General features: G+C 37.9%; 2 protein-coding genes across 2 annotated transcripts; both read right to left on the reverse strand.

Annotated features, from left to right (window-relative positions):
• Nucleotides 1-4,105: 4,105 nt before the first annotated feature.
• Nucleotides 4,106-12,009, reverse strand: LOC112943716 (matrix metalloproteinase-27-like). Its single transcript, XM_026034958.1, is given in 11 exon segments — nt 4,106-4,206; nt 4,412-4,515; nt 6,024-6,051; nt 6,054-6,182; nt 6,413-6,543; nt 8,140-8,263; nt 8,428-8,589; nt 10,322-10,450; nt 10,540-10,688; nt 11,290-11,528; nt 11,890-12,009. Coding segments are annotated over 11 exon segments (1,398 nt in total). The 5' UTR covers nt 11,992-12,009.
• A 4,787-nt stretch (nt 12,010-16,796) lies between these two features.
• On the reverse strand, nt 16,797-21,527 carry LOC112943713 (interstitial collagenase-like). Its single transcript, XM_026034955.1, has 9 exons — nt 21,321-21,527; nt 20,889-21,046; nt 20,659-20,784; nt 19,772-19,933; nt 19,349-19,466; nt 18,761-18,894; nt 18,016-18,175; nt 17,160-17,260; nt 16,797-16,983 (listed from the first exon to the last, which is right to left on the reverse strand). The coding sequence occupies exons 1-9, from the start codon at nt 21,470-21,472 to the stop codon at nt 16,883-16,885; spliced, it is 1,212 nt and encodes a 403-aa protein (XP_025890740.1). The 5' UTR covers nt 21,473-21,527; the 3' UTR covers nt 16,797-16,882.
• Nucleotides 21,528-26,986: the final 5,459 nt, after the last annotated feature.

Raw genomic sequence — 26,986 nt, forward strand, 5'->3', positions numbered from 1 at the left:
TTTGAATTTGTCAGGATGGGRTCGTGAAGGTCAAAATCCTCCTGAACTGCTGAGGCTTATATTTTGCTAATGATAAGGCATCTGTGAAGGTGCAGATCCAGTCAACAGAAAACCTAGTCACAAGGGTGTATGTGGAATTTCAATAATCAAAACTCAGCTTGCACAATCTGAATAAATTCTTGAAGAAATACAAGTGTATATAGAATACAATTCTATATTGCACTATGTATGATCTGCATTTTATTTAGACTTCTGACTTTAAATAGTAGAGGTTTGCAAGAATATAACGTCAGATAACCTGTAGCTGATGATAATCTGCAGAACCAGAAACAGAGGCAGAGGGATTAGCAGGATGGATCATGCAGTGGGAATGAGGGTCAAATGCAGAGAAGATGGAGTTGGGGCATTTCTCAACCTGCTAATCTACCAAGTGCTGCTGAATTCAGCCTCRTAAGCCAGTAGGTAGTTGTCTAGCTACCACTGTCCTTGTGGATTTTTTTTTTTTTTGGTAGAAATTTAGCACTATTTTTATCTCCTTTTCTCAATATAGAGAATTCAAAAGATACTGATAGGAATGCAAATTTAGTAACTTCTTTCTGAATATATTCTGAAACGTATTTTGACATTTGCCTATATTGACAAAATATCTTCAAATCAAGTCATTAAAATGACAAAATTCTTCTCACTGTTGGTTGACATGAGCATAATTAAGAACACAGCTGATTGTGAGCATTGATGGGAGTGTACATTTGTTCAGCCAAATAGTTGGGGAAGCTTTGTTATGGCAGAACATTCTGCGGTTATAACGAGCACAGATGGATTCCACAGGACTGGCTGAGGAAAGAATTTCAAAAGCAATGTTGCTAGAATAAAGGTTTGAATTTGTATGCAAAACAAATTGCTAAATCAGGACCTTATCTTCTAATTAAAACCTATCCTCTTGCTTTTAGTGATGCATACAGACTGCACTGGGATCCAGGAAATGGGGAAAGAGTTTGTCACTCTCGGAAATAAATAAATAAATCATAGAAGCCTAAGGCTGGAAGAGACCTTTAGAGATCATCTAGTCCAATCCTCCTGCAAATGCAGGGTCACCTAGAGCATGTGGCACAGGATTATTACGTCCAAGCAGGTTTTGAAGATCTCCAAAGAAGGAGACTCCACAACCTCTCTTGGCAACCGGTTCCAGGGGTCTCTCACCCTCACTGTCAAGAAATTTTTCTTTAAATTCCTGTAGAACATTTGATGCTTCAGTGTGTGGATGTTTCCTCTAGTTCTATCAGTGGTGGTGGTGRCCAGTGACAGGACAAGGGGAAATGGGTGTAAGTTGAAACACAGGCAGTTATGTCTCCATATGAGGAAGAACTGTTTCATAGTGAGGGTGACAAAGCCCTGGAACAGGCTGCCCAGGGAGGTTGTGGAGTCTCCTTCTCTGGAGATCTTCCAAACCCGCCTGTTTGCCACCCTGTGCCCCGTGCTCTGGATGTCCCTGTTGGAGCAGGGGGGTTGGACTAGATGATCTCTAGAGGTCCCTTCCCACCTTAACCATTCTGTGATTCTGTGATTCTGTGATTCTGTGAAGATTGGTTACATGCATCTAGGGGCAACAAATTCTTTCTTCATAGGTAGGCTCTGTTGCAAGTCTTTGCTCTGGCTTTAAGGCATCCCGTCCTTAGAAAGATTCTGTGTAAGTTTTCTCAATATTTGGAAGACTGAATATCTGCCCTTTTCCCTAGAGGTCAGAGGTTAGGTACTTCATCTGAAGGAACAAAGGAAAAATGGTGAAGAGAGTGGTGAAGATGTGAGAGGGCTATAGGAGGGACCAAGGTACAGAAAGGTGTAAGACCTAACTCATAGTAGACACACTTTTGGCAAAGAGTTTGGAGAAACGATCAACAAACTTAATCACTTCTTATTTTCCTGCTAGGGTGCTCCTATTACAGTTGGTAGTTCACTAAAGAAATGCTGAATAGGGAAAAAAAGTGATTGTGCTGATATACATATGTAAAGATTAAACCGTTTTGCATTGAAAGTGATTTTGCAGGCCGTCTTTGAAGATAAAAGAAGAATAGTMCTCATAGATTTATTTATCTTTGCAAGTGACCTCTTAACATGCACCCTGATAATAGGCTATCAAAGCTGCCAGTAGGAAAATGCAGTAATAGCATTTTATTGTTAAAGACTAACTTTTCTGGAGACAAGAGATTTGCTCAGGTCACAAAACTATGTTTCACCTGAGAAAAGAAGGGAGTAGAAATTAGTTAGCCTTTTTGTTTGAGGAAGATGAGGAACGTGCCAAAATACTATGAAACACTGAATAATTTCCCTTGGGGTTCAATGATTCAAATTTTCTTGTAGCTACAATTACTATTATATTAATCATCAAGTAGCATCTGTGTGAAAGAATAATCTTGCCTCTGAGGGTAAACATTTGTGTGCAAATGGCTTGCCAGCAGCCATCTGCTAAGCATCGCTCTAGATGCTCAGGATGTCAGGACGCAGGAGCATCAGGACCATCATTTGGCTATTGAATAAATTACACTGGAGAAGAGTTTAAGCAGGCTGCAAATACACAGAGAGAAAGGCACCCTTGGGGCATTCGTTCTGCAGTGTCAATCCTTACAGGTGCCTGTGAGCAGCTTTATCATTGATTTGTGATCATAGAAAGGAGCTGGTGTCTTGCCGAGAGGGAACATCAGAGAGAATAAAAAGTGGATGTCCCTCTATTCTGGACGACATAAAAACTAACAGGTAACTAGTAAAGATAGATGGCTAAGGTGAGATCAAGTGAAGCTCACTGAAATATCAACCATTTCACCCCATTTAAGTTTAAATCTTGTTAGGGTTCTTCTAGGTGTGAAGTTTTTCACCATGACTACTTTTGTGACCAGGGAAATAAAATACATGAGCCTCTGTTTTGATTGGCGTCATGGAACACAGGCCAAAAGGCTTCTCATTGTGATAGCAATAATGTAATAATACGGGTAAGGTTCAGATCGGATCACTGCATATCTCTCTCTCGTTGTGCAAAAACATGCTCTTACTTATGTTATTTATGATCATACTCTCTAAATCTCATATATCTGGCTCGTTTATTCACCTGTTGTCTTTTTGGTGTATGTTTTGGTGTGTTTGGTGTATGTTCTCCCATATGTCCAGCTGTGCACGTAATATAATTATCCATTTTGCAGTGTGTTCTGGGACTTATTCCAGAATAAGGACATATTTGAACAAGATATGGTTGGGATTTTATAGATTCTGTTTGTTTCTGTGAAGAAATAATTTTGTTCTGTATGTGATGGTAGCATGCAATAAATCTCAAATATATTTGCACTTGAGGCACATGCTTTTGGAGAAGAGCAGAGGTTGTGCTCCACAAGATGACAAAAACATTGTCAAATGAATATGTTATTTGAATAGGATGGGACTGATTTGTGAGTGGATGTCACTCATAGACTCACAGTAATTTGTGAATGGGCTAAAAATGTCCATTCTCAGAAGAGTGATAATTTCTCTACTGGAAAGATGAGAGAATCTTTTCGGAGCACTAGGGCAGGAGGGTGACTCTGATGGCAACACACTGGCTTAATGTGAACAGGGCATGGCTGTAGCTGTCAAAGATGAACAGGAGAAGATGACAGCAGAGAAGACAGAGAAAAGYGATTAATGAAAAGCCTGACCTTTGATGATGCTATGAAGAAAAAAGTAGAATATGAGAATATCACACATTGGGAACATATTTTAAAACTATATTTAATGTATTAATGTGAAGTCTTTTGCAGGTCTTCAKAAGAAATACAAAATGTCTTCAATAGAGGAGGCAGAAAATAGGCAACTCCAAACTTAAAACTGTTTATTGCCAAAATATTTGGAAGTTCAATCAGAGTATAAAACAATAAATTATATTGAACACTCTGCACTTAATCACTTTGCAGATTTGACTCAGACTTTGGAAGTAAACTAGAGATGACATGCTAGTTTACTAACATCACAGACATACATGAAAACTAGTCCTGTTGCCTTTTTCATATAGCAGCAAATGTATGAACAACCTTTGAGAAATCTGGTGTGATTTTTACTCTTACTAGCAGAATGCTTAATGATACTAACATTTAAACCAGCTATTACTCTTTATCTCACGGGTAACTTTTTTAGCATTAGGGTCAAACTCTTGCTGCTTTGAACCATGGAAGAAGTAGAAGAAACCTRGAAATTAAAAAAGAAAAGAAATTTTATCTTGTGTAAACAACCAGCAGCTTAATTCTAAAAATCAAAATTCAGAACATCAGCTTCCATACACATTTGCTTCCATTCTTTTTGCAGAATACAGCAATAATTACATTAATAAGAATTCCGAAACATATGCTGTTTACAGACAAACTGATTTTACCTAAAAGCTCATTTAATTTACCTTTATGCTGGAAAACAGCATCAACCTTCTGGTTAATTCCTGGAAAGTCATCAACTGTCCGTCTAGGATAACCCTGCTCTATGGATTGACTGTTTTCATCATACCTAAATGATATGAAATGAGACATTTAATTTGACAGATTAGACATTAACCAGATGTTGAATTGTATCCACTGCCTGTAGTTTGACTGACTCCACTGGGACTGCAATGACTAATACTGACTGCACACGCAAATGTTTGCTGGACTCTGGCCTCRGTGATTGCTGTAGGGAGGTTGCTTCTTTGCTGACAGGGTCTGGCACAGCTCCAAAGAAGTGTCTGAAGTAAGGCCAGCTAAAGTAAGACGAACATTTTTAGTAGCAGGGTTGAGATTTACCTCCTGTAACTTCAGCAGTATAAATGTAAAGGTGCCCATGGAAACAGATTGGGTAGCTAATCTCTAAAATGAGCAGATGAATTGATGTGTGAATCTTAAACACCTCTTAGACTCCAATATAGYGTTACACATTGTCATCTCCTGGCTGGTGGGATTCGAAGGAAGAAACGGACTTATTTCTAGTCACATGTACCTCCTGACAGAGTCGGAAAATTTGGTACAGGATAGGGCTGAATATGTGGGCTGCAAAGGGCACTTCATTATTGAATATTTGAGGAACTCTCCCACAAAAGAAAGAAAAAAAGGAAATAAACCTTTGTTTTATTTCTTGGATACAAGAAGTACTTTTCACAGGAACCTGAGACTGAGAAAATTACTGTTATTACATAAAGAAATGCATACTGTGGTTTCCTTGCATGCCTTTATCTTGTGACTAGGGCAGTAAAATAGCAGGGTGAGATATTGTAAATATTCTTTCCAAAACTATCAAAAACAAAGGACAGGAAACCACATACAGCTTAAAATCCAGCTGACAATGTATGCCTCACTAAGAAACCCCACAATTAATCACCATAAAGTATGTTTAACCCACACTGTGCTCCTGGYTGCCCATGGAAAGTCTTTTCAGCAGTCATCCTTGCACACGAGAGCAATTTATCAGTTTGCCAAAGCTGATTTTTTTTTCTGTTTGCTTGGTATTTGGGTACTGACATTCAAACATAGCAAATGGTGAAGAGGATTTAGAAGTGTTTTGCAAATACAATACTAAGCAGCATAAGAAAGGAAAATAAACTCATTTGTATCTTTCTGAGAGGAATTAAATAATATAGGACTTTTCTGAAAACCTACATAAGCCATTCCAACCAGCCTCCTGCCAGTTTAAGCAGTTTAAATCTCAGTTCATTGTTTTCTACAGATACTTTTGTCTGTTTTATTTATAAAAAGTGTAAAAACTGAAACTTTTTCATTTTCCAGGTATAATGCCTTGAAATGAGTCTGTATTTTTAATGCCTGTTTTAACACATCATTAAATTCTCAGAAGTCACAGCTGTATTCACCTCCCAGTACAGGAGTCAGGTAAACAAACACTTTCTTTGAAAAGTGGAATTAATGTATTTGTTTAGTTACCTATAATTACCTAAGATCTTGCTTTTTCCTTTATGACATGAATGATTTCAATTGCATACTGGTTATATTGGAGTTAAGCATAAGGAAATGATCATTATTTTTTCTTACCTCCAGTACTTGTCACCTACAAAAAATCTGTCTTCCCAGTATTTCTATTACAAACAGCTGCATCAATTTTCTTAACACCTTTAGGGAAGCCCAATGTGTTGATATTCTTTGGATAACCAGGCAATATCTGGTGTCCACTGATAACCCAGTAATTATTGCCTGTTCAAAAAAAAAAAAAAAAAAAAAAGAATTTTTGAATTTTCTCAATAAATGACTCTGATAAACTAAATGAATGATTCAAATTCTCAGTATAGATTGTAAACATTAAGTGAAATATCCTATTTTTATATATTTAAAAAGTTAATTTTATTCACATGTAGCTATTCTTTTCCCCTCCCATTTCCCCTCCAATTTCATGATAAGAATTTAAAGGAAATCTCATACATCACCTTTGAAAAATAGGATTTGGTCTTTAATATTCTCGTATGCAGCATGTATACCAGATGGAAGTGATGGCCAGAAGGCAGAAATTAATTCAAGTTCAACTTCTGAGTTATCAGGATACACTCGCCATAAGTGTCTGATTGAAATATGAAACAGTTTTTTAGTAAATAATAGTAAATAWTTAGTAAATAATAAACCACAGGTATCTCTATATATGCACCAGTATGTGAATGTCATTATGACTTACAAGTTCATTCCTGTCAGTGAAACTATCTGGATCAATGTGTCAGAAAGTTAAGCACTTGAACCTGTTCTGGCTTACAATGAGCTCAATGAGCTGTCCTGTTTTTTTTTGTTTTTTTTTTTTTTTTTTTTTTTTCTGGAAATACCCTTTTTCTTGGGTATTGACTGATTAATGATATTGTCTAGACAAACCAGAAAAAAAAGGTCCCACGTGTGTCATATTGTATGCATTTGAGCAGCTCATCCTAGAGAGCATCTCTAGGCATGTGAAGGAAAAGAAGGTGATCAGGAGTAGTCAGCATGGATTCACCAAGGGAAAGTCATGTTTGATGAACCTGATAGCCTTCTATGACAGGATGACTGGGTGGATGGACGAGGGGAGAGTGGTGGATGTTGTAGAGTATAAATATCTGAAGGGAGAACGTAGGTAGGAAGGGACCAAACTCTTCTCAATGGTGGCCAGTGATAGGACAAGGGGCAATGGGTATAAGCTGAAACACAGGAAGTTCCATCTCCAGATGAGGAAGAAATTCTTTCTTCCTGGCTGGTACCTAAATCATCTCATGAGAGCAGTATACACATAAATGAATTTCTTCTTTAAAGGTTTTGGTATGGGAACTAGAATATCTCTCCTATGAGAAGAGGCTTAAAAGACCTAGGCCTGTTTAGCCTAGAGAAGAGAAGATTGAGAGGGGATCTGATCAATATGTATAAATACCTGAGAGGAGAATGTAAAGAAGATGGGGCCAGCCTATTTTCAGTGGTGGCCAGCAGCAAGACAAGAGACAATGGGCATAAACTGAAACACAGGAAGTTCTGCCTGAATTTGAAGAAAAACTTCTTTCCTGTTAGGGTGGCAGAGCCCTGGAAGAGGCTGCCCAGGGAGGTTGTGGAGTCTCCTTCTCTGGAGGTCTTCAAAACCCGTCTGGATGCCACCCTGTGTCCCATGCTTTAGGTATCCATKCTGGAGCAGGGGTGTTGGACTAGATGATCTCTAGAGGTCCCTTCCAACCTTAATCATTCTGTGATTCTGTGTTCTGTATTATGAGACTGAAAGAATTATAGGGTCTCGGGTGAAATTACTATAAGCTATTCATTATATACTCATTTGACTTCTGGTGTGTATAGGTGGCTGGAGAAAGATTGGTTCAAGGGTATTAAAGAGCATAATGATTTCTTAGGAGACAGTTGCAGTGTCTATTCATTTTTCTACTCAATATGGCCATGTATACACGCAGGAATAAAGCTTTGTTGAGGCTGAGATTTTTTTTTGAAAAAAAAAGGAGCCTATTTTGAATGTAAAAACATTAATAAAATTCGTGTTTGCTAACAGTTTTTTTTCCATGTACCGCTGTTTTTGAAATCTGTTCGCTGATCTCACTATAAATTCCATTGATCATGCCAACCACTACAAATTTCAATTTTTGTAGAAACCATGAAAAATAAACCTCCCAGAGATAAATGTCATATCAAGAGGGATTATATTTACCTGCCTTTCAAAAATATGACTTCTCTTCGGAGTGTAGTTACAGCATCAAAAGACATTTGGGAGCGACAGGTCTTAGGTGATGAAGGGGTGTCTGGCCTCTTATCTGGGATATTTGGTAGAGATCCTAAGGATCCTTTAAAAAGAATATACCAAATTTATGAACTTGTTATGTTATTCATATATTCACTTATAATATTATATGAATATAATRTTTTTAGTGGTCTAACTGTGTGAARGCGGACGTTTCTTTCTTGTTCTATAATTTTCTAAGCAATGGATTCTACTCACCATAAATGGACTGGATGCCTCTTATGTCATCTGGAGAGAGGGGGAATTCACTGGGGTTGACATAGGCATAGTTGGGGAACATCAGCGCCCTCTGGTCATTGGAATGGGAGAGGCCCAAAGCATGGCCAATCTCATGGGCAGCAACAAGGAACAAGTTGAATCCTTAAAAAAATATGTATATAGAGGAAAAAAAAAACAGAATAATTTTGGTCTGAAAATGGCTAGTATACTGTGAACACGCCAGGGCCATTTCTTGGTGGTATTTTTTATACAATATACTGAAATTCATTAAATATATACTTTTTTTTTTTAAATAGGACACCCACAGGAAGGGAGCGTCTCTTGGCTGTCTTTCTTGCTCTTATCTCTATTAGCAACTGAAAGTATGTGTGTGGCTAGGGGTGAGCGTGGGAGGCAGTGTTTCCCAGCTGAACTGCAGCAGATTGGCAGTGAGTCAGAATGGAGTAACAGGGGAAGAGGGGAGAGACTCTGTGATGCTTGACGTACCAAGCTGTCATTCTCTGTGTCACACTCCTCCCTACACACCTGAGAATGAGAGGTGAGAACACACATAAACAAAAAAAAATTAATATCAGCAATATGTTTTTTTTTGTCAGTAAGACTTTTAAACTTAAGGTTTCTTTATAGCCTTGTCAAATAAAGTATCTTTTTAAAAATTATGTCTGTGCATGCTTATCTCCAGTGACATATGGTATCTGCTGTATAGCACTACCAAGCAACTTTGTCAAGATCACAAATTTGTTGCACAGCAGTGAGCTGAATACTGATTTCCCAAGAAGGAGTGACTGAAGCCAAAAACTCCATTTCTCAAAAGCAAAACAAAGCATCAAGTTTACCACATATATTTCYATTACTTCCTCGTCACGAGTCCTCTGAGCTCTCCAAAGAATCCTGCAATGCCTCGCTGATGGAGTCACACTGCTGAAGAGCATCTCTAAGATCCAGACTTGACCCATTCAGTCCTGGAAGTGGACCCATTCACCACCCCCTCTTCCATGGGAGAAATATTATATTTTATCGTCATCATAAGTTTATCCCAATCTCTTATTTTTTTCTGGCATATGAAACCCACAGCAGTTGTTCTCAGTCCTCTTAAAATACCTTCCTGTACTTTAAATCCCTGCCTCTCTTGCTCTGCAACCAAGACTCTCCTACTGCAGTTCCCCACTGTTGGTTTAGAAGTGTTTAAAAGAAGTGTTTAAAGTACAACAGGGTGATTTCTTGCATACTGACAGATCTGTTGGAGGAAATRTATGCTGTATGGCCTGCCTGGGGGGCTGAGACTGAACAGGTTCCAGCCAGATGGTGGAGCACTTGGCACTTGCCTGTCTCCTGGACCAAGGGCATACATTTGCAGTCAGCTCTCCAGGTTGCACCTCAGCCCACGGCTGGTTCAAGCAGAGTGTTCAGGCTCCCAGCTGCTCCCAGGGAGTTTTGAAAACATTTTCAAATGTAAACCAATTCTAACATGAGTAAAGCTCTAGCAGCCTAAAGTTGGACCTATCTGGATACTGTGAGTGAGGTCACTCTGTCCTTGCTGGTGGCTCTAATGTTTTTTTCATCTGGTGAGGATCCTTTGCTGTGTGTGGTAGTGCCGAAGTGCTAATGTGCTAGCACCTGCACCATGCACACTTACCAATGAGGAAAATAGAGTCATAAAGATTTTACCAAAGATTGCAGATTTCGGATGTGATTTCGGATGTAATTTTCATATTATCATCACTGTAAATATTCATGTTTGAGGATATCCTATAAAATATTCAAACTATTCTTAGCATTAATGTTGTGTAATGTTGTGTTTTCATTCATATAACTAAAATCAGAAGGGAATGTATGCATCTGAAAAATGCTTCAGAATCCGTTTGCTACCTACCAGCTGAGTCTGTTGTCCAGTCTTCATCCTCATCAAAGTGCACATCGCCACCAAAACCACTGCCAGGTGGAAAGGCATGAGCAAGCACACCAAGGGGACCATCGAAATAACGAGGACAACGTCCATGGGCTAAATACAATGTTGAAATAACATTGAGTTTTTGTCATAATTACTGGAAAATATTTAATCTTACTGTCACTATTCAGTCAATACATTACCTTTGGTCCCAAAAGCAATCATTATATCTGCTATCCCCTCATGAATGCGAGTGAAAATCAGTGGGATGACAGTGCTCCATACTTTAAATGCCTTCTGGATTGCTTTATCGACATCCTCTTCTCTCATATCTGGTGTGTAGTTGACAATTCTACAGTTATAAAGGGTAAATAATAAAAATACTTAGTGTTTACATGAAAAAAATGCATATTTTTAAGATGCTGAACTGAGATATTTAAGAAGAAATATAAGCTGCATTCCAATAGTTCCCCCAAATCACCTTGGCCTGTGTGCATTTGAGCACTAACTGTCCAATATATATTATTTTTTATGATAATACTCTCTGTCACATTACCAATTTTTCTCTAAATGACTCTTAGCCAACTCTCTTGGGCATGAAGTAAATCCTCTCCTCAGATTTTTGTGACTACTAAGCTGCCAATCTTGACACATTTTGAGGATAAGGGGGTTCATGAAAGGTGCAACTGATGTTTCCATTTTGCCCACAGAATATTCATCAGTAGTAATACATGAGAGAAAAAAAAATAAAGTTGATATCACCTAAAGGTAAAATGCTCAATCTGACTCTCTGAAATTTCCCTAGGGAATATGTATGACTAAAAGTAAGGATTGGAAAACATTTTTGTTATCCCAACTGGAAGCTATTTCTATAAAAGTTATTTAAATGCAACAGATATATATCTCCACAAAATCACAACTTAAACCCAGAAAAGCAATTATGGAAATACTACCTGTATGTCAACTTGTTTTTTTTCCATCCTGGCAAAGTAACACCATAGAGACCCACATCAGGAACTCCACACCTGGGTTTCTTCATCATTTCCAATGTCTCAGTGTCTGGTTTTCCAGTCACTTTCAAACCAAAAAAATCTTGCATTTTCCGGAGTTTGTCTGCTGTGGATTCAGCGTTTCTTTTCCATCCAAGCTGATTTGGATCTGGCTCAACTTCATAAAATTTATTTAAATAGTCCTAACAAAAATAAAATCAAACAAATACATTTCACATTTTTATCTATTTCTTACATAAATACCTTAGGACTATTACTCTTCGTATACCATTCTGGCACAATCATCTGCATGTGATTGCTTGGAGCCAAAGCAGATGTTTTCTTGAGAATCTTAGCTAAACAGAAGCAGGCAGCTTTATCCCYGATTCTTACTTACTTGGCATTTCTAGTATGAACAGATTTAACATACCTTAGTAACGTTTAGGCATCAGAGTTGTGTGTAATTGCATCAACTCAGACTGCAAACTYCTGCGTAGCTTACAACACAGATTATAACTAAAAAGAAGTAGCTCAATAAATCTTAACAATAGACAATCGAGTTACCTGTACAAGCTTGATATCCTCTTCATTGTCTTTTCCGGAGTTCATGGGAAGAGCAACAGAAACAGCTACGTAAATTAAAAACAAAACTGAGAGATTCTGCATTCTTAATGCTCTTTTCTGCCTTAGTACGAGAACAGTCCTGCSTTTTGCTCAGTATGCATGGTCTCACACATCTCAATTTGTAAAATTATAGAGTGTTTCGTAAAGTCAGCTGTGGACTGACTCACTGACTATCATGCTCTGATTACCTCCAGACATCCTATAATATTCTACTGGTTGCCAAAATAAAACTTAACTAAACCCATCTGATTTACAAACATCTGAATTCTATTAGGATTTGAGTATTCCTAAGCTGCTTGGCTCGGATGTCAAAACTGGCACCCAATTTTAGGTACTTCACACTGAATTTTAGGAACTTGAGCAATTTCACAGATGATCAAACGGTGCACAAAGCAGAACCTTCCAGATTGTCCCAACCCAGCTGTGTGAAACTGAGCAACCAAATGTACAGGCTCTTTAAGATGTATTGATTAATAGCCTCAGCCCGGAAAATGGGAGTCATGCACCAGCTCTGAATCCTGTCTCAAGAAATTAAAACTTTAGGAGAATTTATTGCCATTTGTAAATAGAAAGCTTTATTTTGGAATCAATCCATAAAATCGGAGTTGGTGTTTTGAAAAATGGATGAGAAGCCCCAATCAACCTCACCCCTCTATTGCAGCTCTTTGGAAAGACTGCATGTTTGCTTTAATTCTGATGGTGAAATCCAGGATCTGCATAAGTAAAAAACATTCTATCCCATGCATATTAAAAGCAGTACGAAAATGCTGCTTCACTGAAGTTATAGCAAGGCTAAGTTTTGTGCCCTACCTAAAGTACGTGAGTAATCTTATACCTCCATCTGCCTTTATTTATTTGCCTATCTGTTGATTTGTCTATCTGTCCATCTATTTACTCTATCTGCCATTTCATCAACAAATCTTTCTTCAGTTTAACCTCATTAACCACAGGGGATATGATTATTTCCTCTCTTAAGTAATTCAGAAGAGAGGAAGTTTCAAGTCACACAAGCTGTGACAAATTATAGGATTGCATCCCACTGCCGCCTGAGCCCCTTTTCCATTGGTAGCATATACCARTAGGAATTACATCCATAGCAGTGGGAAATTGAGGTGTTTGGCACCTCAGAGGAGTTCTGACAGAATGTGCTCATCATCTGAAAAACTGTTGTAACAAACACCCTTGTGTGACTGTGGCTTTTTCAGGAAATCCTTATTTCAATGTTATTTTTTGTTGTCACTTGCAGCCAGCTTTTCTCTGTTCAGAGGTATTAATGAGTAATTTCGTTGCTCAGTTTTCACAATATAGCCTTGTTTATTAAACTTGGCGTGGCATTTATCAGTTACAATAACAATCAACCCCCTTACTTTGTCATTATTACTGCATTGTGGGAGCATGTGAGAGATCCATGAGACTTGGATTCCACCCAGTTCTGTTACTGATGTACAAACTCTTACAATGATTTTTCTCATATGGCAAGTGTGATTGAATTGATCCTGTAAATGATGTGCATTTATCCATAAGTAGGGGAAGTCAAGTCATTTTTGAGCTCTGTCTTCCAATATTAAACAAACAAAAAATACTTAGAGATTTTAGAAGGAATTAAATGGCTATTGCATCCGACCATATACATGGCATAGGTTACAAACACAAACTCCTGCTCACTGGCTTTTATACCAAACATAATTCCTAAGGGTACTAGAACAAATTTTTGAAAAAAAAAAAAGTCTGCTTTGAATTTAATTTTGTAAAAATCTAAGATGTACCATGAGAAGATCTGGCATGAATCAGGAGAAGTGGTTGTCTTTTCTCCACTGTAGCTGGTAATACATTCTCTACAGCTACCTACTGTACAGTACTAGAAGGACAGAGCCCATGGGAGCAGTTAGATTAAGATTGTTTGCCCCTAACTTTAAATACTTATTGATTAAGAATTCTTCTGGTAATAGGTATCTCTGGAGAGTGATTCAACCTAGTTATCCTAGAAAAGGAAGAATTAGCCTCTGTAGATGTCTACAGAGCTGCCTTCATCTTTGTTCAGAAAACACTTCAGGGCTCAGTGGCAGAGACTGACTTTCTTGACCATCTGCACAAGACAGCAGTTGGTTCCAGCTGCTCCTGGGATACCTCAGTGCATAGTTTCTCACAAAGAAAAGCCTGGGAAAAGAAGAAGCTCTAAAGCAACTGTTGGTTATGGTTCCCTAATTCTTCTCTTTAGTCTTGGTTAGAGTTGGTGGATTCTCATCTGCCTTGTGACATCTTCTCACGGTCCCAGAATATGTTTCATCCAGACTGCAGTAATGTGACCCGTGTCTTAATTTGGAAAGGTCACAGCTGGTCCTCACCACATTGGTAGTTCCAAGCAACACTGCACRAAGAGGCACAGAAAACACCAGCACTGCTGCATCATGGTGGTTATACCAGGAAGGATTCAGTGGTCCATAGTGTGGGTGTTTACATGTGAGATAACTGTCTGAGCCTACATAATAGCCAACGGAAATATAATAAATATTGTCAAATATTTTTCATCTGACTACATGTAGGAGTTGAACTTGGATGTGCTGCATAAAACTCAGAATGCCCTGCATAGATCTCAGGAGTCCAAGAGTTTGACCAGCTGCATTGACTATGACAACAACCAGTGCCTGAGTCCACATGAAAACACTTAGGCTGAAAGATAGCTGCCTAAACATTGATGTGCCATGTTTTCTGAGACAGCCTAAGTGAATCTGAGGCCTTGACGGAGGGCTGGTGGATGTGACTCAGGATGTACAGGGAACTGTATAGGGAACTTGTACCTCTTACACTGGCATTTGGATGCCAAGTGGAAGACCCTAAGGCATCTTAACATCATTAGATACCTGTTCAGGTGGCTGAACTGAGCAGATACTTGAAGAATCTCACCACAGTTTCACCAAAGCAAAATTACTCAACTTGAATAAGAAAAGGTGGGACAATGGTTTGTGAGAATGGCAAATGTTTCAGATAATTTATTCGATCCCTTTCAAACCTTTGGCAAAGACTGCAGTCTGTGAAGGCAGCATTCAGCAGTTTAAACTTAGATGTCTAGAGGCACTGTGGTCTCTGGAGCTCAGGGAGCACTGCTCTGCCAGAGGTCCTGTACCATATCTGCATGGGTGATACCCTAAAGCATCTCACATACACCAAATGCATATATTTAGGCATTTGATACCATTCTTGATTAATCTGTTTCATTAAAGTGATGTAGGCTAGGACTACACATACAAACAGTTATCATACATTAGGATGTGGCATAGTAACTACAATACAGTAATTAGCAAACAGAACCATCAATTCATTAGAAAGGTGCAAAGCAACTGGTGACAGCACAAACTGAGGCTGATAAATGCAACTACATTTGATCACTCTACAAGATCAAAACACCTGGAACCAGAGCTTGTGCCTCCAGGAACGCAATAGCGTGATCCAGTCATCAGATGTGCCCTTGTTGTAAATGTGTAGGGGAAGCTGAATAATCACTGCTCACGTAAAGATAATGGGCAAAACATTCAGATAAGTGTGGAGGAATGTCTCTCATAAAGAAATTGCTTTATTTTGAGCCCTCAGTCTTCATGCTTGTGGGAAATCTAAGGCACTTTACAAAATAACAAAAATCACTGACTAAAAATGCTTTATATACTATAAACTCCCTCCTCTCTTTAAATTCTTCACGTTCCACAGGTTATAAATTGTCCTTTCTCYCTCTTTACTCCAAGTGATAGTCACCTTACTATGCCCCATTCCACATTCCCTCTACTCCAAAAGTATTAGCTACTATTTTTCTCCTAGAGAATGATTAATTGTTCCACTTTAGCTCTGAGGAGCTGCTCTTGAGTTACACTACRGCCTGCTGCTTCTGTTCCTCATCTAAAGGATTGCTCAAGGTTTATTTTTTACTTTATAATAGATCAATATAATTTATAATAGATCATTTTTACTGGTTTAATAAGACAAATTATCTTTCCCTATAAATATTGTGTTGCCATGTCTGTAGGCCGTCTTTTCTATAACAAAATAAACAATTTAGATTGATCTAATTTTAAAACAATTTCTGGTTCAATTGACATTGGTAATTCAGTATCACCGTCTTTTACACAAGAAAGTATGATTAATTAGCACTGTTAGCGAGACTTTATTTAAAGGAATTGGTGACTAAATCACCTCATGAGAGCAGTATTTTCTTTCAGAAAACTTTGCCGTCTTTTATTCCCCKGAAATCAGGAGGAACACAGAAACTTCTAGAGTAGTAACATATCCTTATCTGGAAGAGCTCTAAGCAGGAAGCTTCTTCCAACCATTATATAACATGACTACCTGTGACAGCAGGGGCTGGTTTTAGTTGTTTCAGATGTCTTTTCTAGTTTTATATTTTTTTTGCATTCTTTCAAACCAGTTCAAATCCCCAGACAGGAGAAAAGCACTTGTGTTTGCTATGATCTACRCCCTGGAGGAAAGGTCAAGAGCGGAAATGAGGCAAAGGCCAAAAAGCAGAAGTGTGATTTGTTGGCTGATGGTAATAAGCACTAACTATACTAATCACCAGGCCTTATCAGGGGTAATAAAGCTCAGAGCCAGCTGGCTACTGACTCGAGAAAGTCAAGATATGATATTTCATTCCAAAAACATGTTTTTACTGTTTGTTAGCTAGGCTTGGCTCTTGAATGGTAGTGCAAATCAGAACGCGTACATAACAACAGTATGTCAAGTATAGTTTATCCATAATCTTTAATATAAGAAGTAATGAAATAAAATAAATTACAAAACTGCATTTGTATTAAAAAATACATTAATAATATTAAGATTTAAATTCCACAAAGACTGTCCAGAAAAACAGTGTGACATGAAAGTCATGAAATGTGTAAAATTCATCATATAAAAACTGAATAATGTACATATGCAAAAGACACTGCAATTAGCAATCAAACCAGCTGTTGCTCTTCATTTCTCTGACAATCTTTTTGACACGAGGATCAAACTGGAACTGAGTTGTTCCATGGAAGAAGTAGATATAGCCTACAAGTAAAATTGAAATGAATTACATTCATAGTATGTTGAAAAAAATCAAAAAAATCCATGCATGCTTACTATTTTTTATTTCCACCTCAATAGATTATCATCTATTAACAGAAAACTTCTTTTTTGAAACCCAATTATTAAGTATAAGCCCATTAAAGATATGTTTTGCTTACCATCTTTCTGGAAAACAGCATCAACTCTGCCAATTTTTCCAAAGTCTGAAACTATTCTTCTGGGATAGCCATGATCCATAGATCTTTTGTTTTCATCATATCTTAACACAGGAAACATAAAGGAAATAATTTAGAAGTCCAAAAAGAATTCAGATATATAAACTCTGACTTAAGTGTTTGATAAAGGTAAGCTAAATTAGCTTTAGGGTTTTCCTTATTATGAAGATTAATTTCCTTATTAATCTTCAGCTGTTATAATTGTCTTCATATTTGAAAATTCGATCTTCAGTGGAGATTATAAAAAAGTTCTCAAGGGTCCTGGGAGCTTAGATATATATTCCTACACTTCTGGCCTATTTAGAGCCTTGGGCATCAAATGCATATTAAATGATTGTATGTTACTATATATCAAATATTCAGTTCAGTAGAAGAGCAAGGCAAAAAATGTGAGAAGACTATTATAGCCCTGAAACATATTTCTATTAACATACTTATTAATGCACTCAAACATGCACTTACTAAACAAAATTATTGCCTGAAATTTATCATGAACTTTACATAATTTATAAATACTACCACCTGTACAATCATGGAGTAGATATAACTTAATTTTTTACTGTGAAATTCAATTACAGTTTTTAGCAGTTTATTTTGAGATGTGAATGCAAAATGTACACTGTCATAACGTTCCCAGAAAAGCTGCACTATTGTAGAGATTGAGTGAGTAGTTTAGTTCTGAGTAGTTCAGTAGTTCTGAGTCTACCTTATTTAGACATTATCACGTTTTCAACCTATAGTAATAAATCTGTCCTCAGGGAGAAAATATACTTTATGGCAATTGAACATTAAAACTTACCTCCAGTATCTGTCAGCTATAAAGAAATATGTTTTTCCTGTGACTTCATCATTGTAAGCTGCATTAACTCTTTTAACAGTCTTTGGGAATCCAAAACGATAAATCGGTTTAGGATAGCCAGGTGCAATGTCATAACCTCTGAGAACCCAATATTTATCCTCTGAAAAATATAACCACATCCAAATTAATTGTTTTTGATATTAATAAGCATCATTCAATTGTGCTTTAGATGGATTGAAAATAGAGGCTCTTTTATATTTAAGTTTTATTCCTTTCTTATTATTCCTGTCTTATTATTCCATGTTGGATCATTCCATATGTGTTTAGATGTGTTATCAGTGTTATCAATGTTTTCCATGTTAATAGTAACAACAGTAATAGTAGTGTCCAACAAACTATATTTGCCAATTGAATTCAATGTTAAGATTCAGCAAAAATCCTTTGACTGTCAAATGCTGCTAAGACAGAATGAAATCTGAAGATGGAAAGCTGTTTTCAAGCCTTGTTTTTTCTTAACAAATGCAGAGGTGCAAGTTATCACATCTACAACCTCWGGAAATCCCTTCCAGCGCTATGACTCTATGATGCTCTGGTTTAGTTATTTGCATGTTGTAAGAGCCTAAGTCAGAGAACTCTTTTACACTGATTTACTCAAAAGAACCACTTTGCCTTTGTAATTGCACAGTTTTCAAGAATAATTCTTTTTTTTTTTTTTTTAAAGGAAGAGATTTCCAGATTCTATTACCTTTAAAAAGGAAAACTTCATCCCTTTCAACATTTTCATAAGCAGCTTGAATTCCTGAAGGCAACTTTGGCCAAAACAGCGAGATRAAGTTGAGTTCTGTCTCTGTCCTCTGAGGATGTTTGCGCAGGATGTATCTGATTTAAATAAAATGTATATATTGAAATAGTTTCACCACTATTGTAAATATAAAACAATGATTATAGCTTCTGAAGTATRACAAGAGAGAGACAGGTATCATTACATGGTGATTTACTCTGTCTAAATTCGTAAGTATCTTCTGGATATAAATATTCCTCTCTGAAGAATATAAAGAAAGTTAAGGGCAAATGCACTTTTAAATTTAGAATCTTAATTAGGTGTCAAAATCAGGCAAGACAAATATGAACTCTTCTATTTCTCTGTATAGCAGTAAGTTTGAGAGTTGGCTTTAGCTGCCATCTAATAGAAATCTTTCCACATACTTGTGTTTTCAGTTCTATTCCTGCTCTTTAACTGGGGTCTAGTGGGAAGATAAGGTTATGGGTTACATGAAGACATTGTTAAGGAATGTGAGAATGCTGTTGCTTTGTTATTGGCATTTGCTGTTACCTGCCCTTGAAGAACATAATTTCTCCACGCAGTGTAGTAATAGCATCAAAYGTCAAATTAGGGTCACAGGCTTGGGGAGTTGTGGGTCCTGTTGGCTGTACTGGGGCATTAGACTTTCCTATAGGAAGATGAATGAATAATATTTTACAGGGAATTATAGGCAACATAGTTTTAAAATGAGTGTTTGTCAATTAAAGTCAGTCTTTTAACATTGCTAAAAACAATTATGTAAAGCTATTTCTCTCTTCCAGAATCAGATTTCTGCAGAACTGAATTTCAGCTAAAATTAGCTTTGTAGACTTTTCCTTCTTCTTTTTGTTTTCCTTTTCATTTTGGTGGAACAAGCTATTTTAAATAGATCTTCATTATTGATTACCAGCTGCCTCAAATAGACATCTTAACCAAGATGTTTACTTTTCTTACCATAGATGGCTTGAATGCCATTAATGTCATCTTGTGGAAGATGAAATTCTTTAGGGTCAGTATAGGAGTACGTCGGATACATCAGTGCTCCAGGGTCAGTGGAATGAGACAAACCCAACGAATGGCCAAGCTCATGGGCAATAACAATGAACAAGTTATATCCTGTGTAATAAAAATCATATGAAACAGATAAAACCTGTTTTAGTCCCCAACACAGTTGTCTAAATAGGAAACACTGTTATGCATCTTCCCTAAACAGTCTACAGGTAGAAAAGAGACAGTAAGCATTGTTCCCAACATTACAACTGAAAAAGATACTGCAAGAGAAAAGTAATATGAGTACACAGGGAATGTCAGGCATTAATTATGGTCTATTTGTCCTTTGGCTATCATACTTGTGTCTTAAACACAAAGCCTATTTCCCTTCTTATTATTTAGACTGCTTAGGATCAAAGATTGACTCAGTGATGTACGTGGCAGTTCAGGGATACAACAGAACATTTTTTTTTTAATGAAAAACACTGAAAACAGCTTTGCTGATGTACAGCCAGCCTAGTTAGCACTGACCTTTGAAGTGCTTTGTTAAGAAAGATATAGAAATTAACCCAAAAATTTTAGAATTCAGATCTTCCTGTACCCAAGTTAAGGCTTTATTTGAAGGGGGATAAAGTATTTTTAAGTACTGATTCATTTGCTGTTATAAACCACTATGGTCTAAATATGTCTTTTATCAGAATATACAGAGAAATCTCTGGAGGAGATGGAACAAAACAACTAAAAAGGRTAATATATTCTGCTTTTACCTAAAAATCAGTTTCATGAACTAAGTAGTACATGGGCAAAGACTGCATGAAGTAAAACTGTCTAGATAGATAAAAAGTCCCTACCTCTTCCATCTTTTGTCCAGTTTTCCTCATTATCAACATGCACATCTCCACCAATGTCATTACCAGGCTGAAAAGCATGAGCCAGCTGCCCATTGGGGCCATCAAAAGGAGAGTTGTCTCTGTGATCTAAAATGAAGAAAAGGAAAAAGAAAGAAAATAACTTAGGATTCTAAACTATTTATCTCATTGCAGGTGGCTACCTTTTTTGTAGATAAAAACAATCGTATTACCTCTAACAACGAAAGAGATCATTATATCTGCTACTTTGTCTTCAAACTCTTCAATCCTTTGGAAAGTGAGTGGTGACACGTTGCTCCAAACACTGAAAGCTTTCTGGATTGCTTCATCTACATCAACTCGTCTCATAAGTGGGGTATAATTCACAATCCTTCAAAGCAAAACCAATAAGTTAAGTTCCTATATAGTGTTAAGAAATCAGATTCATTTGAAATCTGTGTAAAAGTAAAATAAAGTAAATTAAAAAAAAAATCAATGGCCTTGTTTTAGGCCTCTAGAATGTTGGTCTCCTTTCAGAAATCAGGTAATCATTCTTGATGTCCAAATATGGCAAAATCCACCTTATTTTAGGACCATAACATTGGAAAATTTTTATGTTGATTGATTTTATATGTTTTTATTTTCAGCAAATTAGGGAGTCTTACTTGTATGTGAGATTATTTCTCTTCCACTTTGGGTTCCCTTCTGTAAATACATATTTCCCTATATCAGGGACACCACATCTGGGTTTTTTCATCACCTCCAAAGTGCTAAGATCAGGTTTTCCAGTCACTTTTAGTCCAAAGAATTCCTGCATTTCCTTGAGCTTTTCAAGAAGAGGGTTTTTGTTCTTTAGCCTTAAGTGTGGCTGGTCATCTTTTTCAAGACTATAGAAATTCTGTAGATAAGTCTGAAGCAGAAATAAAAAAAAAGAAAAGAGATATTATCATTCATCAGTATTGTGTTCTGTGACAATTCAGTGTTTGTCATGTGCTAGAATGGTCTGTTTCTCCAGAAATTTATTCAGAGTTAGATATGACATAGTTTTCTATATACTTACCTGGATTTCTTGTTTTACTAATGGAGTACATGGAGAAAAAAAGTCCTTAAAATCTAATATTTACTAAAAGTAATTAATTCCACATTTAGTTTTTGATGCCTTGTTACTTCACTGGCAAAACTCGGAAAGAGAATAGAGAGAAGCAGGGAGAATGCACAGATCCAGGACTCCCAGTGAAGCAAGTAACTGCTGCTTGAGGGTGTACATTTTAGCAGCTAAATATGATTTTATGAATCCAAGCCTTCCTATTAACTTTCACCTATTTTGATGTCAAGTGTGGTATTTCTCAAACATTTCCTTTTCATTTCAGTGTTCCATGAAAGGTCTTATTCAGCAAAATACTTAAATGTATGTCTAATTCTATGTTACTATGTTACTCACACTCTCTCAAACTATCTCCTGTTTCATTTAGAACTTAATTTGGCTATTGAAAAATATTAATTGAAAAATATTTACCTCCACAAGTGCTATGGTTTTTYCTTCATCTTCTGCTTCTGGAGGCACAGGAAGAGTAGAGGAGACCGTCACATACAGCAGCAAGAGAAGCAAACAGGACTTCATTCTGATAACAGATTCTCTACCTCAGTTACACTGCTAAGTCTGTTTGCTTTCTCTGTGTTGAACACGTTTCTCCACTCTGTTTATATAGGTAATGTGCAAATCAGTGACAGTCTGACTCATACTTTATAATATCCTCTGATTAGTAAAAATGATGCATAAGAGTTTCATAACGAGGGAGTGATGCAATGTATTTAACTAATGRTAGTGTCCTTATTTTGTCCTGTTTAGGGCAATCTTGTAATGTTTTTAGTAAATAAGGAAAAGCTTTTCAGATAAAAGGAGGTGCTACATTTCATAATTCTTAATAATAAAGGAACTAATCTTCAAATCATAAAGGTAGTACAAAAATCTGATCTTAGCTRAGAGTAATCAACATCATAGCTCCAGGAGAGCCTCCAGTTGCCTGGTAGTTAGCAGTTCAATCTAAAATAGTCTTGTGATGTAAATAAAAATAAAATGAGCTAAAATGATTCAATGATTTTTCTACTTTTTCTACTGTTATTCAAAAATCAGTCATGAAACAGAGATACATAAACTGGGTTTCTGAAAGATAAATAATCTGAATAAATAAATCTGAAAGAATTATTCTGTGACTCTATGATCAATGTCTTACATAAGGAAAACGAAGGAAAGGCATGATAAATACTATTAAAAAAAGAAAGATTTTTCCTAAGAGGGGAGCGGTAACTTCTCCAAGTTACAGTATTAAACTCCAATACAGTATTAAACAAAGGTGATTAAGTTTAGAGATGAGGTTTGTGCTTCAGATGTGTGAACATCTATGCTATCTATCTGAAACGTCCTAGTGAGTCACACCTGTTCTCCAGTTAACCCCATAGATCCTGTGTCATCATAGCCTATGCAAATGTCTCAGAAAAATATGGGCAAATGAAAAATGCTCTAAGGAATCCACCTTTAAGTGTACAATCCCTTAAAGTATTTGTACACCTAAAGGTGTCTACATGTGACTTAGGTGTCTAAGCCCTCATTTTGGACAATGGATTCTAAACAGTGATTCAAGAGACATACAGTATGTAGGTTAAGATGAGATGAATTGTTCTTTAGGCTGCATTGATTGTRTCACATAGATTTTTGTTGGCAGTGCAACAGTTTAAATACCCAGATCACATACAGGCCTCTACAGCGTAAAACACTAAATTCAGGAAAACATTTTTAACTAGAAAGATAACTAAGCCCCAGMGTAGGCAGTTTGATGTGGTGGCATATTTTCTAAGTTCAGAAGCTGTCATGTACAGGCTAGACATCTTTTGGAATGTTTTTGGTATTACTGTTCTTGCCTTATATAACCAGCTTCAGGGGAAAACCTTTAGAGGTCTTTCCCAATGTATGTATTTTTTGTGATTCAGACTCTTAAAGGAATATTGTAAATGTTGCTGTTAGAAAAACAAAGGCAAATATGACCCATTATATATTTTTCCTGGTATCTGATCAGATTTTGCTCTAAAGAGGTTCAATGCAAAACTTTCTTAATTGTCCTGGGAAGTATTTCACTTATTTTCTCCTAGATCAATGGGAAAACAATACTGTACTTAGTATTGGAAATGGAACTGAGAGTTCCACCCTCACTGTGATATACTTCCCTCTCCCCCACTCCTAAGTCAATATTTAGCACATCACRTGCCAAATCTGGGAAGAGCAAATCTCTTTGTGCCTTCCAAAGTGCAGAGTGACAATCCTTTTTTGGCACAATTGACTAAAGAGAATGCAGGATACTTCAAAAACAGAAGAAGCAATATAGTGTTGGTATTTGAAATGGATAGTAAGCTGATTCCTCAGCGTGTACAGCTTTTCTGTATATAAAGAGATTCAGTCTCATGAGTTGTTATTCTTGATATATCATGATTTTCAGGCATTAATTTAAAAAAGTATGTACATTGAATGCATTTCCAGAATCTTTGCATAGCATTTTTTAGTTTGCTACAGCTCACATGATTCTGGGATTTATGAAATGCTATTTAATTTCTCTAGTTTGGTTTCTAAACAAGCATTATCACTGTGAATATTTCTCCCTCATTTGATTCTATAAGCTAGTTTATAGAGCTCCTATAGTTCCTTCATTTCTCTTTTAGTAGCTTCCTTATTTCTTTTATCTTTTTTTTTGCTTTTATTTTCTGCTATTTCTACGCATTTAATCATGTGCAGACAAAGAACAGAACCATATTTATTAGAAGCATCAATTGGCTGACACAGGAACACTAACAAATCACATGTCATGCATTGCACAGAAAGATTCTGCCGCTCTACAGCTTTGTGCACAGGGTCTTCTGCCAAATTTTAAGTATGACCAGGAGGATATTGAGTAAGGGAAGGGGTGGGAAGGGACATATTGTTATTTTCCATGTATGACTTTGAGTGCAGTCTTTGAGAAGAGAGTCATGGATTCTAACGCTAGCTGGGGAAGCTGTTTATTTATTGAAAAGGTCATTGAGTGAAAATTTTAAACAGCATCATGAGAAGGAAGCAAAATCAATCACTTCCTTTTTTCTTTGGAATTTCCACAGTTTTGGGCTGCAAAGCGGGGTTCCCCTTTCACAGGGTTCCTTTTGCGTGCCTCTCCGCACATCTCCCTCAGTGACGGGAGTTCTGCATGGCAGCTAGCACATTGCCATCATCTCCCTTCCAAGCACTCAGCATGCATGGTAGTATGTGATCAGGAATATCAAATTGGATTAGCCAGTGAACAGGTAAAATGGGATCCAGATCTTGAAGGAGATCAAAGACGCTTAGATAGACCAAGGAGCTCTGAGTTGGCTACTAGAAGGATCAGTGGGTTCAGGCCAGCTCCTCGGAAGACTGGGAGGTTGGGGGGTTGACAAAGAGACTATTTGCATGTCTGTCTGTGCAGGAAGTGAGGTGACACTGGGAGTCCYGTGTTAGGTACTGAGTGGACTGCACGTCCAAGGTCAGCTGTGGAGGGATTCACAATGTCCATATTTCCTGACTTTCATCCTGAGCTGCCAGAGRGAGGTAGAAGATGCGGCTGTTTGTACCATCTGCATTTATATGAGTGTTTCTATCTGTGTTCATTTGCATGACTTGAGGTGTATATATATATGTATATATATATATGTTATCATAGAATCATAGAATCATAGAATGATTAAGGTTGGAAGGGACCTCAGAGGTCATCTAGTCCAACCCCTCTGATCATGCAGGKTCACCCAGAGCACGGGGCACAGGGCTGCATCCAAGCGGGTTTTAAAGATCTCCAAAGAAGGAGACTCCACAACTTCTTTGGGCAGTCTGTTCCAGGGCTCTGTCACCCTCACTGTCAAAAAGGGTTTTCTCAAGTTCCTGTGGAACTTTTGGTGCCTCAGCTTGTGGCCGTTTCCTCTAGTCCTGTCGCTGCCCACCACTGAAAAGAGGCCGGCCCCTCCTCCTCACTGCCTCCCCTGAGGTATTTATAGACACTGATGAGGTCCCCCCTCAGCCTTCTCTTCTCCAGGCTGAACAGCCCCAGCTCCCTCAGCCTTTGCTCATAGGGCAGATGTTCCAGGCCCCTGATCATCCTCGTAGCCCTGCGCTGGACTCTCTCCAGCAGCTCCACATCCCTCTTGTACTGGGGAGCCCAGAACTGGACGCAGTACTCCAGATGTGGCCTCACCAGGGCTGTGTAGAGGGGGACGATCCCCTCSCTCGACCTGCTGRAGAYGCTCTTCTTAATACTCCCCAGGATCCCGTTGGCCTTCTTGGCCACCAGGGCACACGCTGCCTCATGGTCATCTTGTCATCCACYATGACGCCCAGGTCCCTCTCTGCGGGGCTGTTCTCCAGCAGAGAACCCCTAATCTGTACTGGTGTSTGGGGTTATTCCGTTCCAGGTGCAGGACCCTGCACTTGCCCTTGTTGAACTTCATGAGATTTCTCACCGCCCAGTCGTTCAGTCTGTCCAGGTCCTTCTGGATGGCAGCACAGTCCTCAGGGCTATCAGCTACTCCTCTCAGTTTGGTATCATCAGCAAACTTGCTGAGGGAGCACTCCAGCCCTTCATCCAGGTCGTTAATGAATAAGTAGAACAGGACTGGACCGAGGACCGACCCCTGGAGGACACCGTTAACTACAGGCTTCCAACTAGACTCCGTGCCGCTGACTACCACAGTAGTCAGTGTGTGTGTATGTTTGTGCCAGCTGAGAATATACACTTAGAATTGCTCCTGCTTGAACTTGGGGGCAGAGAGCTGCAACAGCCCTGCCTCTGTCAGGCTGCCATGTTCATAGGCTCATAACACACTAATTCTGTCCAAAGTGTCCCCTGACTCCCTATATGGTCAGTGGAGAAGGGCAAGGCCTGCACTTCCCTGCTGAGCCCAGAAGGGAACTGGGCAGCTCTGCCCAGGACTCTCAATGTGGGCAGCTTGCCCTGTGTCATCCTGCCAAGACCAGCTGTTAGGTTCTCCCACATCTAAACTGGGGCCTGAGCAGGGATTTGCTCCTGTGTTTAACAAAGGGCAGAGTTTTTAGGTATTCATCCATTCTGCTCCTGCAGAATTCATCCATTCTGCTCCTGCAGAGTATTTGTTTTTATTAGTTCTGTATTAGCAATAATCCTACTTTACACACAATCTTCTTGCTCAATCAAACTGCAGGCTAGCTGTTTTTTTTTCTGAGGCAAGAGACTGAAATACTTCTTTTTTAGGTACTTTACTTGACATACCTCTTTCATTAAGTTTCCATAGCAACATCAGAAAT

This window comes from Nothoprocta perdicaria, unplaced genomic scaffold (assembly GCF_003342845.1).
Source record: "Nothoprocta perdicaria isolate Ctin4 unplaced genomic scaffold, notPer1 scaffold_153, whole genome shotgun sequence".
Taxonomy (NCBI): Eukaryota; Metazoa; Chordata; class Aves; order Tinamiformes; family Tinamidae; genus Nothoprocta; species Nothoprocta perdicaria.